Raw genomic sequence first — 18,105 nt, 5'->3', positions numbered from 1 at the left:
TGTCGTTATCAGAGGACTATCCTCTTCGAATTCAAAAAGTACGAAACCTGCTTTGGTCTGCAGTTAAAGATAGTTGCAATCCCGAGGACAAAGTATACCTAAAACTTGACAAGCTAGTTATCAATGGGGACACGTATTTGTGGGACGAAGAAAGAAAGACGAATGCTTACTACATCAAATGAACATAAAGATGATTCTGGTGGCCAAACTGGTGATAGTGACAGTGCTGCCTCATCGTCGAGACGTGCAGTCACTCGACGTCAGAAACGAAAGAATTTTAAATTACGGGCAGATAAGAGCAAACCGTTGCGAATCATTTCTCTCGACGCACAAAGCATCGCAAATAAGGCAGCTGAATTCGAAGCGCTCCTTTACGAACTGGACCCTCACGTTACGTTTGTGACAGAAACATTCTGACATCCCTGACGATGTAATTGTTCCCCCCGCCTACAGAATTTTGCGACGGGATAGGCCGACGCGCGGAGGAGGAGTCGCGAGAGTGCTTAAGGAAAGTTTACCTGTTGTACTTCTGCCTGGGATCCCCAATCATGAAAGTCTGTTTTGTAAGATTGATTTCTGTGGCAACACTATTGTATTGGGTGTAGTATATCGACATCCTAATGCGGATGTCGCTTTTCTCGAAGACCTGTGTGATTACGTTCAACGCTTTCGTGGCGACCGAGTGAAGTTTATTTTAGCGGGTGACTTTAACTTGCCTGTTATCGATTGGTCTCGCAAGGATGCTATGGGTGCCAATTCTGGTCATTCTGAGCTCCTTTTGCATATTCTGAGCTCCTTTTGCCCTTAAGTGTATACCTGTTGATGTTTTGGAAGGTTTATCTGACCATAATCTCGTTTCGTGTGCTTTTTCACTGTCAGCTTTGTCATGCAAAATTTTAATAGAGCTGATGATGTGAGAATCCTGGATTTTCTAGACTCATTTCGACATTTTTAAGGCTGAGAAGAATGTAAAATGTATTATGGTGCATGTTTAAAAAACTATGCCTTGATTGCTTGACAATGTATGTCCCTAATATTGTGAAGAAAAAGAAACATAACCCATGGATTACGCGGGACATAATCCACACTAAACGTAAATTAAAGCGGATGCGGCGTTCTAGTAGACGGAATAAAGCAAATGTGAGCATACTGGGCAACATATTAAGAAGTAATATCAAGCAAGCCCGGGACTCATTTTTTACTAATACGCTTGGTCGTTTTCTCAGAGAAGCTCCAGAAAAGTTCTGGCGTTACATATATGGCACAAACCAACGCAATATGTCACTAATAGTCAATGGTTCACCTGTCACAGGACCAAAAAACATTGCTAACGTATTCAATGAGTATTTTAAATCGGTGTATGCTGATAAAAACTCGAGTTTTCCATCTAAGCCAGACGACTATTCCTCTTTAATGCCAGATGTCTCCCGCGAATGTATTTTTAACCTGCTTTTGAAACTTGACGCCAAAAAGTCCAGTGGGCCTGGTAACATTCCACCAGCTTTTCATCGCCGCTATGCAGAATGGTTGTCCCATTATCTCTTTGTTATCTTCAATGCCTGTTTGGCTCAGTGCGCAGTACCGTCAGAATGGAAAACTGCACGTGTCATACCAATCTTTAAGGGAAACGAGCCAACTTGTGTATCTAATTATCGCCCGATTTTTTTGCTCTCGATCAGTTGCAAAATGTTTGAACATGTGATTTGCCGTGCCTTGACAGAATTTTTGGGAACCAGCAATTTTCTTTCTAATGAACGACATGGGTTTAGGCGTGGCTTATCAACCGTCTCACACCTGATTACCACTTGTCATAATTTCTTTATCGCAGTTAATAACAAACTACGAATGGACGCTGTTTTCCTAGATTTCGCCGAAACCTTTGATAAGGTTCCGCACACTAAAGTCGTAGAAAACCTTTACATTGCCGGAATCAATCCTAACATTATTGACCTTATTAAAGCCTACCTAGAAGGCAGATTTCAGTATGTTAATGTTAACAATGAGTACTCTGATCCACTACCGGTTTCATCTGGTGTCCCGCAAGGATCTGTTCTAGGACCTATTCTATTTCTGATCTATGTAAACGACTTAACGGATATAGTTGACCCAGAAGTTAGAGTTAAATTATTTGCTGATGACTGCGTTTTATACTCTACAATTAACTCCACAGTGGACCAGATTAAGCTCAACAGTAATCAGCAGAAGATCTCTAATTGGTGCACCCAATGGGGCATGTTTCTTATTAATAAATGCTTGGTCCTCAGAATTTGCAAAAAGAAAACTGTCCTGACACATCCATATTGTATAGCTCGCGTAAAATTTCCAGAATCCGCGTCTGTAAAATACCTTGGCGTCTAGATAAGCAATAACCTAAGTTGGAACGCTCACATCGATGTTATTTGCGGGAAAGCTCTGAAGACTCTCCGGTGTTTGCGGCGTAAACTGTCAAAGGCCCCAGCAAACGTGAAATTGGCAGCGTACAAGGCTTTGGTGCGTCCTCGTCTCGAATATGCATGTTGTCTATGGGACCCTTACACAGCCAAGAATATTTCAAAATTAGAACGAGTGCAAAGGATCGCAGCCCGTTTCATCAGTAACAGATTCAAGCGCACAGTGTTTCAGACATGATCAACTCCCTAGGTTTAGAATCCCTTCAAGGCAAGGCGCACTGAAGCAAGGTTGAAATTTTTGCACCTAATATACAACAATCTGATTAAAATTAACTCCTATTATTACATCACTCCTGTTTCGCGCGCAAGTGCGCGTTTTAATCACGGAAAAATGCTAGAAGAACTGCGAGCATACTCTAATACAGTTAAGCATTCTTTTTTTGTCAAACCAATTGCAGAGTGGAATAATCTGCCGATGTGTGTAGTGAACAGCCCGAATGTAGAAATGTTTATTGATATCTTGAGAGCCTCACCCACGTGAAACCTTGTTTGTTTTTAAATCATCTGTTTTTCCTTCCATGAAGCTCGTGTAACTTTGTTGTACCTTTTTTGATTGTATCTTTGCTCACCCCTGCTTGGAGTGAAAGGACTCCGCAGTATTTGTAAATAAATAAATATTTCTAAAGCAATGCACTTTCTTCCATTCAATATTAGACAAGCGTTCAAAAAAAAAAAAAGAATCTAAACAATTGCTGGTGACAACTTCATTTGGCAGGTTATTCTATTCTCGGATAGCTTGAGGAAATAAAAAAAATGGAATACGCCACTATGAAATCTGTACTCACTAACGTGCTGAGCATGCTTGTTCTCGATTTTTGCTAATTAGAGAATACGTCAAGTATTTATTTCAATCTATCACGAATGAATCGTAAAGTAGAAACTTTTGCCGCAAGAATTTTGCCCGATTTTGCTCTGCTGGGGAATCGCTACGGCGGTACTTGTTATAAATGACATTTCGCTGAACTCTTTCTGGTCGACCAATGCAGTCGACGGAAACCAACAAATGATGCTATATTCGAGTACTGAACGAACAAGGGAAGTGTAAGCTAATAGCTTTGTGTCAGATGACACGGAAATTAGGGAAATGCTTTAGCGATTAAAGCGCAGTGACTGCTTGAGGTGTCATATACGAAACATGTCTGTTCCATTTTAAGGCCGAGAATTCTTAAATACTTACGTTCATCAACTCTTTTTAGTTTCTGGTGCCCAATTCCATAAGTAAATATCAGTTTTTTGTGTTATTGTCATAGAGTTTTATCCAAGTTAAGCGTCATCTGCCACTGTTGGCATCATTCGGAAACTTGCCCTAGTGAGTTAAGATTTATTTGGTCTTCATAGTTATCGATTTCTTTGTAAATTATACAGTTGTCTGCAAACATTCAGACTGCACAGTCAATGTTATCTGCAATGTCGTTGATAAAGATAAGAAAAAGAAACGGAGCTAATATGCCTTGAGGCACACCGGACACTGCTTCAGCACATCCCCAACGTTGCCCTTCATATTTAACGAACAGGAGCCGATTATTGAGATAAGCTTGAAGCTATTGTGTTATAATCCCAGAGTCAAATAATATGTGTAGTTTGTGAAACAGTGTTGGGTGTGATACTCGGATTCAAGAAACAAAATGTCTGTTTGCCCACGATTATCGGCAGTTGAGGCGAGGTCAATCGTTTCAGCTAATTGCGTTGTGTTTGACATGCCTTTGCGGAATCCGCGTACTACCACGGTTAAGGATAACATTTCTCTATTTTAACACTGCTGTCAATTGTGCAATTTTTGCGTGAAGTTTTCGGTACTGCGATTTATAAGCCTGTATACTGAAGCAATTACGCTTGCCTTTGCTTCATAAGATTTAATATCGTCTGGGTTGATGAAACTATAACATGAGCGAACTTTTTCTCAAGGCTCCTTGAAGCTTGTTCGGGTTTTTTTCACTGAGCTTCCGACGAGATGAGAGTGTTCCCTATATGATTTATTTTGGCCGTAGCGTTTGCAATTAGCGACTCAGCATAGTAAAAGCGCCGATTTTTCTGTATGGTTAGCGCATTATTCTTTCTACCATGGTGTAATTATCCAGTGCAAGAAATATAGCAATCCTCTCGAGGAACACGATTGTTGAGAAGAAAGTTCCGCCCTTCAAAACGTTTGGAGGACTTCATCTTGAAGTGGATCCAACATGGTAGATTATGATTTGCGCTTTCGGTCACTTTATCGTCATTATAATTGTATTCGTCATCGATGTGGTGGGGTAGGGCACGGTATGGTATAGGATATTAACGTCCCAAAGCAACATCGCATCTGATGCGTTAAACCCCGTATACCAAACCATACCTTACCGATGATGATGACGGCGATTAAATGACCGGGAGCCACTCACCTGCCGTAGTCGAGGACGGCCTGTATGAATCTCGCGTTGACGTCCTGGCGCACCGATGAGCTGTTTTGGGCACGGCGGCCGCACACGAAGCGGTAGAAGTCGTCACACGGCTTCACCGACCAGTCCATGGTGGCCCGGAACTCCTGCTCATATACAGCATGATCGAACATCCAGTAAAGGATATGCCACTTGAATAAGCTAAACTTTCTGTCCCACTTTTTCTCGAGTCGTATGTTTCGCCGGAAACCATTCAGACAGTTTCACCCACCTTTCCATGTAATGGGTGGTACAGCGCAAAGACACGAAAGAGAAGCACGACAGATGAGCGCTTCTCTTTTGCGTTTCGTGTCTTCGCGCTGTACCACCCACTATGAAAATGTACCAACTCGCCCAACTGTCAACCCTATATATCCGCGTGACACGAGGATTAACCTAGTGCAAACACTTCAGCACGTGTGCTGGAGCTGAGGTTACAGAGCAGTGATGCATTATGTAAATTGTGTGGAGCCCGACGGCTCGAAGAAGCAATGAAGTTAAGTGAGACAAAATGGCATCTCTGTAATCCATTTGCTCTCATTTTTTTTTTTTTTTTTTTTGTAGTCAACGTGAGTATGAACTGGTGAAGGAACAGCGCAAGAGACGGGACACAGAGACACCGTCCCTTGCGCTGTTCCTTCGCCATGAAAAACCAACTAGCCCGCCAACTCGCTCTTATTGAGTATAAACTATCCAGCTCAGCTATACTTGCTCTCGAGCAGTTTCTTATTCCAGCTTCACAATGTATAATGCCTGCCAAATAAAAGTAAAATACGATAACGAAAACCAATTTTCCTGTCCGGTAGGAGCAGCTCCGGAGATAGCAGTATCCCGCCTCCTTCCCGTCCCAAGACAAGCAGGCCCATTACAAGGCCACATATGCGTTCGAGATAGCATGCGAACGTATAGTACGTAGCAGACGGTAAACTATGGCAAGAGCTTCCTATGCTCATTTTCTGTTAACGACTACACCTTTTCTACCCCGCTAATGACCAAGGGGTGACTGCTGTCTCAGGATCACATATTACTCGCTAGTGTACAATGCTGCATGCACCTCACTATGCGTGACCCCTATCAGTCCGGTGACCGACACTCACAAGTGCACCTTACCCGTAGTGTACCTAAACGATAGGCGTAACTTGCTCTTAGGTATACTCCATCCCACGGCGAACGCCGCTATCATGCAACTCATTTTTCTTTCTTATTATAAGATTGACCTTTTCTGTTATCTACTGTGTTCTTACCCTGCTGCCCGGACCTCTCGCCAACGAATGTGATGCTCTTGGTACTAAGGCGATGTTTATAGCCCTTGTTCATGACCAGCGCATTCTTTGCTTCTTTATGTTTAGTGTTATCTTGTATTTATATTCACCTTTGCTCTGCACATATTTTTTTACGTAATGCCCCAACAGAGGCCCTTAAGGGTTAATAAATTTTGATGATGATGATAAATGATGTCCGTACCTTTTTCCTAAGCTCACCTATGCATGACATTTTGGCACGCGCACCACCAACCAGCGCAACATTATTATGGTCCAGCCTATCGAGTGGCAGTTTACAGGGACGATGCTGCTCACCAGAATGCCCTACCTAGCTTGTGGGTGTTTGGTAGTAAAATACTTCGCAAACACGCTCAGCCATTGAACTAACTGGATGGCGAGTCTTAAGAGAACACTGCCGCTTCTTTCACGGGTACCCTCTGAGCTCTCCGGAAATCTTCCTGTTACAGGAAAAGCTGTCTTCTCATAAGGAGGTAATTAGTCACCGACATCTACACAAGCGCGGCAATTGAACGACAAATGAAGGGCTACTGAGCTTCCACGGATGCACTAGATGAAGAAAAATTCCTCCCGTGCCGCAGGTTGAACATCTGACGCAATACTCCAAAAAACTTTCCCAAAACGTCTTTAGAGAGCCTCGTCATTATAAGGTGCCTGAATGTACTCAAGCATGTCCAGTGCATCTATAGCTGGACTTACAGTTCGTACAAAGCAAGTAGTATCCCTACTATGTTTTGATAGCTCTGGAGACTTGGTCAAGAATCATCAGAAGGTTGTCGTGCACTGAACTATTTCCATAATCAATTTCAAACGAGACTCATAGCCATCAAACAACAACAAGAAATACAGCTGTTGTCGTTGTTGTTGTTGTTGTTGTGGCTGTAGGAAGAAGGAAAAGAAAATGCACGGGCCTGCTACTGGCTCTGTAGCTGAGCCACCTCCGCTGCCTCGTGCGGACAGAAGAGAGAAAGTAGAGAAGGAAGGGAAAGGAAGAGAGAAAGACGCGCGCCACAACAGCCGTCGTCCACCAACGTTTTCGTCCACTACCTAAGCGGTGGCGAGTCCAATTAGGGCCTGTTGCCATCGCAGCTGACCGTGCCGTCGTCGTATTAGCAGACGATATGAATGCCCCGTTTTCACGTTCTGTTCTTTTAACGAACATACACTAGTTACAGCATATGTAAAAATTACCTTTATTTCAGTTGGGAAAACACTGTTTTTAGAGTTCGAAACCTTGTCATCAGGGGAGCAAAGAAGTAGACGACACGCGTCGCAGTGATAGGACGCTTGTCACAGCGCCAAAGTTGTCATGAAATGGAGAAGCGATGAACTACTCATTACGACACACTTGTAATTTAGGTGGTAGCGCTAAACGGGATCGAGATACGAGCGCCTCATTACGGCAAATTCCTTCATCGCGGCAAACATCGTTTTTTGATTTTTTTTTTTTTTTGGGGGGGGGGGGGGGCGAAGCGGCGCTTAAAACCAGGAGTTTTACACGAGAATCTAGAACGGCTGTATTTGAGCGAATGACCGGGAAAGGAAAATACAGGAAGCTCAACACAAGCAGCCACCGAGTTGTTAGGTCCTGCCCTTTCACCCAACTAGAGGACTTGGTGCTTGTATTATAGCCACCGTGATTATAGCCATAAAGGACATTTCGAGGCGAGCACCTCTGAGGCTGGGTAGGAACTTTAGAACTATTTCTTAGATTTAAAGAGCAGAACATCAAGTTTGTTTTATTTATTTCTTGCTTTTCTCGTCCGGTTTTCATCTTTTGTTTCTGATTTTGATAAGCGAGCGGATGAGGTTGGGAAGTTTGAGGGGATCAAATGGACGCAGCTGGCACTACATCGGGTTAAGTGGCTAGACATAGGTGCGGCCTTTGCTGTGCAGTGGATGATCAGGTTAATTATGATGTTGATAAAACCTAAATTTTACTGCGTAGCTTTGCAAAGGTATACATTTTAATCAACACTGTACTAAAAGCGTTGGCGCATTCTGTAACGCTCATGAGCAGAGGTAACTGAATCCACGTGTCGTGTTCGAGACATGGTTCTGTACTCAAATTATACATTGACCAAACTAATTTCAAGAATAAAATTCATGTTACACAAAACAAAACCCATCAGAACCGGTTTCAAAGCTAGCGCAATCCGTTGTGTTAATAAAATCCTAAAACGGAAGCGTTTGTCGGAAATTTTGAATGTAAACCGTTCATGGATGATGGGGGGAAGTCCCTTTCTAGAAGAATGTTGGGCGAGCGAACGCCCCTCTTCTCCTCTATGTTGCTTTGAGCACTATCGATAGCCCCGCCGGGGTGGTGCAGTGGTAAGACGCCCGACTACTGTGCCGGAGTACCCGGGTTCTAACCCGACCTCGGCGGCTGCGTTTCGATGGAGGCGAAACGAAGAGGTGTCCGTGTGCTGTGCGATGTCAGCGTACGTTAAAGATCCCCAGGTGGTCGAAATTACTCCGTAGCCCTCCACTACGGCTCCCCTTTCTCTCTATCCACTTTCACTCCCTCCATCCTCCCTTCCCTTACGGCGCGGTTCAGGTGTCCACAGCTACAAGTGTGACAGATACCGCGCCTTTCCCTTCCTGTGAACCAATTATAATTAATAATAATTGGTTTGGATAAATTACATATCTTGTAAGCATTTATACATCGCTCTTTGTTATATTCACATTTACAAAATATTTACTGATACTGTAGGCTGTACAGTTCCAGCCAAGACGACAGGACAGAAAGGGACTGTAGCGGCTGGTCATTAGAGGCGCTGAACAATCGGCGTGGTCAGACTATGCGCCCAAGGTCTTGTGATTTAACTAGCGCTTCGACGTTCCGCGCTAGTAGCGATGGGTCTACAGAGTTGCAACACTCGCTTCGCAAGGGCTGTCCCTCTCTAATTGGGACGTGCTCGCACCTTGACGTATCGCATGCAGTCTTCGTCGCAGGGCGGTGGCTCAGCCTCCAGGAATCGCGCAATGATCAGCACCGCCGCGCACACGACTACGACCAGTGTCATGGCCGCGCAGCCGCAGAGAGCCTTGCGCCAGGTGAACTCGGCGGCCCACAGGGAGAAGGTATCGGTCAGCGCCTTGCGCATCGCAGTGGCAGCGCGATCCCCCAACGTGGGCAGATGCTGTTCGGGGCCCGCTTCCGGTTTTGGAGGAGGCTGGGAGGCCGAGGAGGAGGCCGAGGTGCGGCTGTGCTCTGCCTGGAAGTCCAGGGGCTGCGGCGGCCGCACGCGCTGTGGGACGCAATAGGAAGCCACGATGGGCCATTAGTGCAGGAAGGCACCTCACTTCTACATCTATGCGCCCTCTTGGTTGCGAGTGCAGGCGAGTAATTGCCCTACTGCGTGAGGGCAGCCCGATGCGACTGTGAAAAATTTCAAGCTAATTGACGTTGCCGAACATGGATATCGAGCATTAACTCATGAAACATAATAACAGCTTGAGGGGCAAGTTGGTGCTGCATAGTACCCAGAAATGTGGCGCAACAAACACAATCACATGAGAAGAAACACCCACCAACGCTGATGGCGCACCTCGATGGTAGCACCACTGCCCAAATTTAGTAACCTTCGTGACCAGGTGGATCTGACGAGGAAAAGCAAGGCCTGTCCTTTCCTTGTCACCATCTTTTTTTTTAAACTCTGCCCGCATGTGGTAGCAGTGGTGGCTCAACATGTCCAAGCATTTTTGTATTCTTCCATGAATCGAAAAGGCAAAATGCTACCGTGCGCTTAATACTCCCAAGTCGTCAAAATCAACCCGGAGCTCTCCATGACTTTGATTTTCTTTTACATCCTCATTTATATCGTCCCTCAAGACCAGGTTGAGTTGCCGAGGAAAAATGAGGCCTTTCCTTTCCAAGCACCAATTTTAAGGCGAAAGCATTTCTAGGCTCATGCAACGAAATCCCGTGCACTAGAGTTGTGCGCCAGATTTGTGCGCAAGATCTGTCAACGCCTCCAGTTAGGAGGGGTTATATGTGTGCGAGATTCAGCGAGGTGCGTTCTCCTTGTCTAGCGTTCCTGACATCTGCAATCCCACGTTCCCAACTCGCACTTGCCAGAGAAAGTGTGATAGATACTGCGTCTTTCCTTTCTTGTAAACCAATTATAATTATATGTAGCACTGCCGGGTTCGATCCCGACCGGGGCGGCTGCGTTTCGATGGAGGCAAAACGAAGAGGCGTCCGTGTGCTGTGCGATGTCAGCTCACGTTAAAGATCCCCAGGTGGTCGAAATTACTTCGCAGCCGTCCACTATATGGCTCTTCTTTCTCTCTTTTCCCTTTCACTCCTACCTACCTCCCTTCCCTTACGGCGCGGTTCAGGTGTCCACAGAAACAAGTATGACATATACTGCGCCTATAGTATGACATATAGTATGACATATGGGGGACACCAATAGAATCGCCCTCCCAGATTACAGTGGAGCCGCTAACGAGGAATTTGACGCGGCTATCACAGAAGCAGAGGTCAGAGCAAAACATTTAGGACTTAAAGTCAAATCATCCCCAAGACCCGACGGGGTCCCCAACAAAAGCCTGAGAAACATAGATAATGACTCCATAAGTGCCCTAACGGAGTACATGCACGAAATCTGGACCAAAGGAGAGCTACCCCAGCAATGGAAAGCGGCAAACGTAATCCTAATACCAAAACCGAGCAAACCCCCAAAACTGGAAAGCCGAAGACCCATTTCCTTAACCTCGTGCGTAGGGAAATTAATGGAGCACGTGGTACAAACGAGACTAACGCGTTTCATGCAGCAAAACAACCTGTGGCCGCACAAGAAAGTTGGTTTCCGACTTGGCTTGAGCACGAAAGACGTGATGTTCCGACTAAAACATGACATAAAAGACACGACATAGTTACGTCAAAGTAATCTTGGGACTAGACTTAACGAAAGCCTTGGACAACGTTAGGCATGAGGCGATTCTCAGCGGTCTCCAGGAGATTGGAGTGGGATCCAAAACATATGACTACATAAGAGACTTCTTAACAGACGGAACAGCCTGCATTTGAATTCCAAAACATTGAATCTCCCACATTGCAGATAGGAAGCAAGGGCGCACCACAGGGATCGGTTCTCTCCCCATTCCTCTTCAACGTGGCGATGAGGGGTCTCCCAAAAGCTCTGAGCAACATTGAGGGGCTCAAATTTAGCGTGTACGCGGACAACATCAATCTCTGGATAAACCAGGGGAGTGATGCGAGCATAGAGAGACGACTGCAGGCAGCGGCAGACACAGTAGTGGACTACGCGGCTAGTAGGGGGCTTTCGTGCTCACCGCAGAAATCAGAACTACTAGTCTACAACCCAAAATCGTTGAGGTGCCAGCAAATCGGAGAATTCGATATCAAAGTGGAAGGAATGTCCGTACCGAAGGTTGACCAAATATGAATCCTAGGGCTATACATTCAAGAGAATAAATACAACGACGGGATACTAAAGAAACTGGAAGGCTGCGCCACACAAGTCCTAGTCATATTCAGGAGAATAATATTGAAGAGCCGAGGCTTAACAGAAAGGAGCGTGATCAGACTTATGCAGGTATATGTCATAAGCCGCATAAGCTACCCTACGCCTTAATTAAACCTTAGAGCAGAGGAAGAAAGAAAATTAGAAGCACTCATTAGACGATGCATAAAGAGGGCCCTGGGCCTACCAATGAGTACATCCACAGAGAGGCTGCTCGCTATGGGGGTACACAATACGTGGCAAGAAATAGCAGAAGCAGTCAAAGTGTCGCAACTCGAAAGGCTAAGCCAGACAACAACAGGAAGAGCCATTCTAAATATGGTAGGCCTGCAGACAGACGGAGGGATGCAACAAAAGTCGAGCATCCCACAGATATACCGAGATAAGCTAACCATATCCCCTCTTCCTCGACACATGCACCCCATATACAACGAGGAAAGGAGGCAAGAGAAAGCAGAATCACTCAAAAAAATTACCGACGATTACGTTACTTCCTAATGCGAAATTTGAGCGCAGAAAATAAGCTGTTCACCTTTTCAATAGATTGAGGCAAATCCGCCGCCACCGATCTGGCTCTCTGATTGCCACCGCACAGGGGTTGCATTGGAGGAGGAGCGAAGAAAGGAATTAAGTTCGAGCCGGCGCTTTGACAACCGGAGACTCGTAGGAACAGGGGGGAGGGGGGCGGCGTGTACACCCAGCGGCAAACGATGGGGGCAGAAGCGCGCGCAGCAAGCGGACAACGCGATAAAGGGAGGAGGGAAGAGATAGCAGCGACTGACTGATGCTGCTGACGCCGATAGTGAGTCAACCCCAGCTGCGGAGTTGGTTTCAGGGACAACGCCGCCGATGCGGGGGGGACCCTCCCCTCCTCTTTCTGCATGGCGGCGACGGTGTTCTATGCAGTCACGTTATCTTGACTCTCTAGCGGCGTCAGCGGCATCCAGCGGTATCAGTCGGTCGCTGCTAGCGCTGGGGGGATGAAAGGGGGGCGGAGCTGGTTACGAGGCCGACGCCGACGCCGACGCGAATCCCAGGAACGGACGCCAAAGAGTTGCGCTCTAAAAGCGCTTCTAGCCACTGGTCAGCAAGACAGTTGCATACGTTGATGCGGAAAGTGGGAAGTCGGGTGCGGCGGTGGCGTCGGTAGTCGACGGCCGAGGCGTTCCAGTATCGGCAGCCACTATCAGAAGCCGCAACTCCGAAACAGCTGAAGAAGTTGCGATAGCGCTCGCTTGCGTAGGAACGCAAGCAAAATTCATAATTAGTGACGACAAAACAGCCATCTACAATTACCCAAAGGGCGGGATCGCACGGGAAGTGGTGAGAATCCTAACCGGAAAACAGCTGAATAGAAAAGTTAGCTTTATATGCACTCCAGCGCACGCATCTGTTCCTGTTAACAAGGCGGCACACGAGTTAGTCCGAGCTCTTTACTTCCTGGTAACCGTGGAGCCGCCCGATTGCCAGAACATGGACGAATGTCTATTAAATTACACAGAAATAGTCGAAAATTATAGACAAAGCAGAAAACTGGTGCCAGCACCAGATAAGCGTCTGAGCAACAAATAGGCGACCGCATGGCGGCGTCTGCCGACAGGGAATTACATCCACCCGGTCTGGGCCTATCACGTCCAGAAAGGTGAGAGACAGGACTTTAAATGCAAGCAATGTGGGGAAAGAGGACCCTCAACCATGTAATTGGAGAATGCGCTAGCTCCTCAGGGGCTAAGACAAAAAAAGATACTTGAGAAGCCTGGGAAACCCTTCTGTGGAGCGAGGAGCCAACTCTTCAGAAGCAAGCCATCCGCCTGGCGGAAGAGGCCGCAAGGAGCCAAGGCCTCTTTGTCTGCTTCTAATCGCGGAGGTCCCGGCCCCCGTCCTCTAGGCCTGCGTGCCGGGGGCGTATTACCAAACCATATCCCGTAGGAGCCCTCGAGCAGACGAACTCTGGCGCGTGATTCCTCTGAGCAGCGTCACCTGGCGACAAATAGTGGATATATTGTCTAAATGAATAAGAACAAATTTAAAGGCAGCTGTCCTCATCGTTTTTGTGGCGCAACGGATTAACACTACTGATTTCAGCACTGATGTCACTGAAACATGTGTTCGAATCCTGTGTTGTAACTTTTTTTTTTTCAGAATTGTTTTTTGCTATTGCCTTCACCGTAATTATTTCCGGCCTTCAGTGAGTGCATGTTACCTTTAGGCTGCGTTCACAGACACCCAGGTGGTCGAAATTTCCGGAGACCTCCACTACGGCGTCTCTCATAGCCTGAGTCGCTTTGGGACGTTAAACCCCACAAACCAACCAACCAACCTTTCCGTGACGATAGGTATGGCATCGGTTACACTAAGTAATTACTTTAACAGTAATCATTTTCCTGCATTCAGTGAGTGCGTTACCTTTAGGTTGCATTCAGACACATCTTTCAGCAACAATAGCCGTCTACTGCCGGGGGCGGGGAGGCCTCCATTCTGGTGGGAATAAAAGTTGTTCCCTCTCTCACGCACACGCGCGCGCGCACACACACACGCACACACACGCACACACACACACACACACACACACACACACACGCGCACGCACGCACGCACGCACGCGCACGCACGCACGCACGCACGCGCGCGCGCGCACACACACACACACACACACACACACACACACACACACACACACACACACACACACACACACACACACACACACACACACACACACACACACACACACACACACACACACACACACACACACACACACACACACACACACACACACACACACACACACACACACACACACACACACACACACACACACACACACACACACACACACACACACACACACACACACACACACACACACACACACACACACACACACACACACACACACACACACACACACACACACACACACACACACACACACACACACACACACACACACACACACACACACACACACACACACACACACACACACACACACACACACACACACACACACACACACACACACACACACACACACACACACACACACACACACACACACACACACACACACACACACACACACACACACACACACACACACACACACACACACACACACACACACACACACACACACACACACACACACACACACACACACACACACACACACACACACACACACACACACACACACACACACACACACACACACACACACACACACACACACACACACACACACACACACACACACACACACACACACACACACACACACACACACACACACACACACACACACAAAGCTGACCCCGCCGGGCGTTGGATCCAGGCGTCCATGCGGCGCCTTTCATTGGCGCTTTCTCGAACGCCGCACTACAGAGCATATAGAAACAGACGCAGTAAAGCAGGCACCAGCGGAGTTTACAATTGGTTGACATCAAAGAAAAGGCGCAGTATCTGTCGCAATTCTGCACGGACACCTTAACCGAGATATAAAGAAAGGAGAAAGGTGGCAGTGAAAAAAGAAAGAAAGAGATGCCATAGTAGAAGGCTTCGGACGACCACGAAGCTCTCTTCATGACAGTCAAGAACTGTTAGTGGAGTGTTTCTTGAAGGAATATGTGTGAAAAACACAACAGTTTTCTGTAATTGTACATACATGTCTTGCTCAAAATATTGCCTGAATCTATCGAAAAGGTAAAACAGCTGATGAGCTGCGCTCAAATTTCGCATTGCAAAGTAACGTAATCGTCGGCAATTTTGTTTTCTTTGCGATTACCAGAGTGAAGGGAGACATTGACGGCTATTTTTGTGGTGCTTAACGTTTTATGCGATAGCCTTAAGGGCCCCCTTATTGCAGAAAAGGCGGTGTCGGCATTGTGGTTGTAACGCGAAAAAGAAGAAAGTAAGGAAACATTTGTTTGCGGAAACCCGCGGAATCGAACATGGTTCCTTCGCAGCGCGAGACGAGCACGCAACTACTTCGTCACAGAACCTTTGTTCTCTACTGCCGGTAAACAAAAGTTCAGATAACAATAAAACCTGTCAGCCTAACTTCGGCTGACATGACAAATTAAAAGTGCTTCATGCGCGTCAGTTCATCAAATACACTTATCGGCGCAGGTGGCTCAGGGAGTGCCAGGTAGACTTCCCACCCAGCTGTCTATAAATGCAGCAATTAGCGCTGCAGGGTACAATATGCCTTTCTGATGCAGCCATATATTTACTGGAAGTTTATTCGCATGCAACTTAAGGAATTTGTTTTTGATTGCCAAGGTTTGGTATGCCGTACAGGTATCGTTCATGTCCCGAACAAATGTGCAGAGAATGAACCCGTTTGCGGTATTCATATGGGGATCAACTTGGGAGGGGGTCAGACGCGCTAATCGTTTTCATCCAGTTCGTGATAGAGTACTTGGCCGTTCTCATTTCGTTATTAGGCATCTAGTGTGAAGGTTCTTTTTCCTGCGTGACCAAAATAATAGTTTTTATTTTAGCATACAGTAATGCAAGTCCGACTGGTGAAAGTGCTTCCTGAATTTGTTGTCACTATCGATTTGACGTGCGGCCGAGTGACTGGCTACTTTCACGAAGTTGTTTCCTTCCGCATGTTGCCCGCGGAGTTCACTATGGATTACTTATGCTCTGTGAAGAAGAGAAAATTGTACTCAGATTTACTAGATATACTATTACCAATTCCATTGTACAGGTCAGTTTACTGTGGAAGCCCAAGGAAAGATGTGTTAACGAGCGTTAAGAGAAGGGCTGGTGTTATATCTTTTTTCTTTAAGCTGCGTTCGAATAAACTTCGCTACAGAACTGCATTGCTTCTCTCCGAATAAAGGTGGACCTAGTGTATTCATTGCCTTATGACTCTCAGCTGATGCTTAGGTGCGTCATTAGAAATAAACTAATTATGGAAGTAATATATCAGCGAGCAGCAAAAAAAACATTTCCGCTTTGCTTTCCTGCGATGAGGTGCTTAATGGAAAATTTTATCGATCGTAAGGCGCTGCCGCAACAGATGGCAGGAGACGCCGCTCGATTCAAAACGTTATATTCATCGTCCTCAAAGCGATGGGTCGCTATCACGTTGAACCCTTAACAGCGAAGCTAAAGCGGCCTCCAATGTTTGTAAGATAAGCTAGCCAGGCTACGAGGCACGCCGCCGTGGAGAACTCCGGAAGTCTAAATTCAACGTGCACTGGCAGCGCGAAGGGTCCTGGCTTTTCTTATCACCTCATCTGAAAAGGGGTGTTGCGGTTGGGAAAGACACGGTTTGCGTCTTTGCGAGCCACTGAGCCACAGCGGCGGGGCGTCAATGAGGGGCCGCAGTGATGGGCTCAAAATGAGGCGGGACCGCAGGAGGGTTGCACTATACTAGGAGCCATCTATTTTAACCAACAAGAGCATGGCTTTATCGAGGCCTGGCTGATCTGGCAGCTGAGTTCGTCAACTATTCAAAAAGGTGAAAGAGCACACGAACAAATATTCTAAAGCATGTGCTCCACCTTTTGATACGTGCTCGGTGTGTTTTTGGTTATCAGAAATTTCGAGCGTCGTGGAACTGCTCTGGTGAGCGCTTACAGTGAGTTCTGTCCTCCCCACTACACTGATATTTACAAGCTCAACTGATATGTCGTGCAACTCGAAGCCTGCGTTAAAAGTAGACGGCGCCCGTAATGCAGGCAACTCGGAAGGCTCGGACTTCAGGTGGAAAAAAAAAATCTCGTCGAAGAAGACGGGGGCCCAGCATTGCCTCCAACATAAGAGCGTGGAAAACTGAGTGCTCACCTTGGGCTTGGCCTTTTTGGCTCTGGCGCTGATGATCTTGCGCAGGTTGGGCAGGTAGTGCATGGTTCCAGTACTGCGGAGACGAGAGCTCGGATAACGCGTGACCGACCTGGAGCGAAAAGGAATCTTCTTCTTCGGCCTCTTCGTTGCCGGCATGGGCACGTGTCTGGAATGCTGCCCCTGATTCCTCGTGTTAAAAGGTTTGATACGTCATTCAAAAAGGTGGTGCGACAACTTTTCAGGGACCTTGTTGTGTGTATAAAGGACCCGTGGCTCTCTCAAGCCGTCATTCGTGGCACCTTTTGCTGCCGGCCTCCAATGTCGTTTACCTTTTATTGCGATAGCAATACTGCGTCAGGCTTCGAGTCGTCGTGTAGTTCACGGTGGAGGCCACGCTTGACCTTGAACAGCCGAGGAGGAGGAGGAGGAGCAGAAGAAGAAGAAGACTGGTAACTTACGCTCTCGCGTCGTACTCTTAAAGGATGAACTTAAGTGTCCCCAATAATGTAGCACCTTACAGTGATAGGGCAGGATAGGGAAATAATGTAGCAGGCAAAAGAAACTTCCGCCATTGGTATCGCAATTCAACTAGGGTTAACCAGAATGAAACCACAACTAATTTTTACGTGACTCCAAATAAAGGTAATATTATTATAAT

General features: G+C 46.6%; 1 protein-coding gene across 1 annotated transcript in view; it reads right to left on the bottom strand.

Annotated features, from left to right (window-relative positions):
- Window positions 1-17,510, bottom strand: part of LOC146190132 (uncharacterized) — a 68,446-nt gene extending 50,936 nt beyond the window's left edge. Inside the window, exons 1-3 of the mRNA XM_084605423.1 lie at window positions 17,448-17,510; window positions 9,072-9,398; window positions 4,829-4,971 (exon numbers count right to left, since the gene is read on the bottom strand). Of these exons, the coding sequence (XP_084461549.1) occupies window positions 4,829-4,971; window positions 9,072-9,398; window positions 17,448-17,510 (533 nt within the window). The remainder of the gene's footprint in view (window positions 1-4,828; window positions 4,972-9,071; window positions 9,399-17,447) is intronic.
- Between the last annotated feature and the right edge of the window lie 595 nt (window positions 17,511-18,105).

Source organism: Amblyomma maculatum, chromosome 5 (assembly GCF_055883805.1).
Source record: "Amblyomma maculatum isolate TAMU_Amacu chromosome 5, ASM5588380v1, whole genome shotgun sequence".
Lineage (NCBI taxonomy): Eukaryota > Metazoa > Arthropoda > Arachnida > Ixodida > Ixodidae > Amblyomma > Amblyomma maculatum.
The sequence above is the reverse complement of the archived record's forward strand: the minus strand, read 5'-3'. Positions and strand labels throughout refer to the sequence as shown.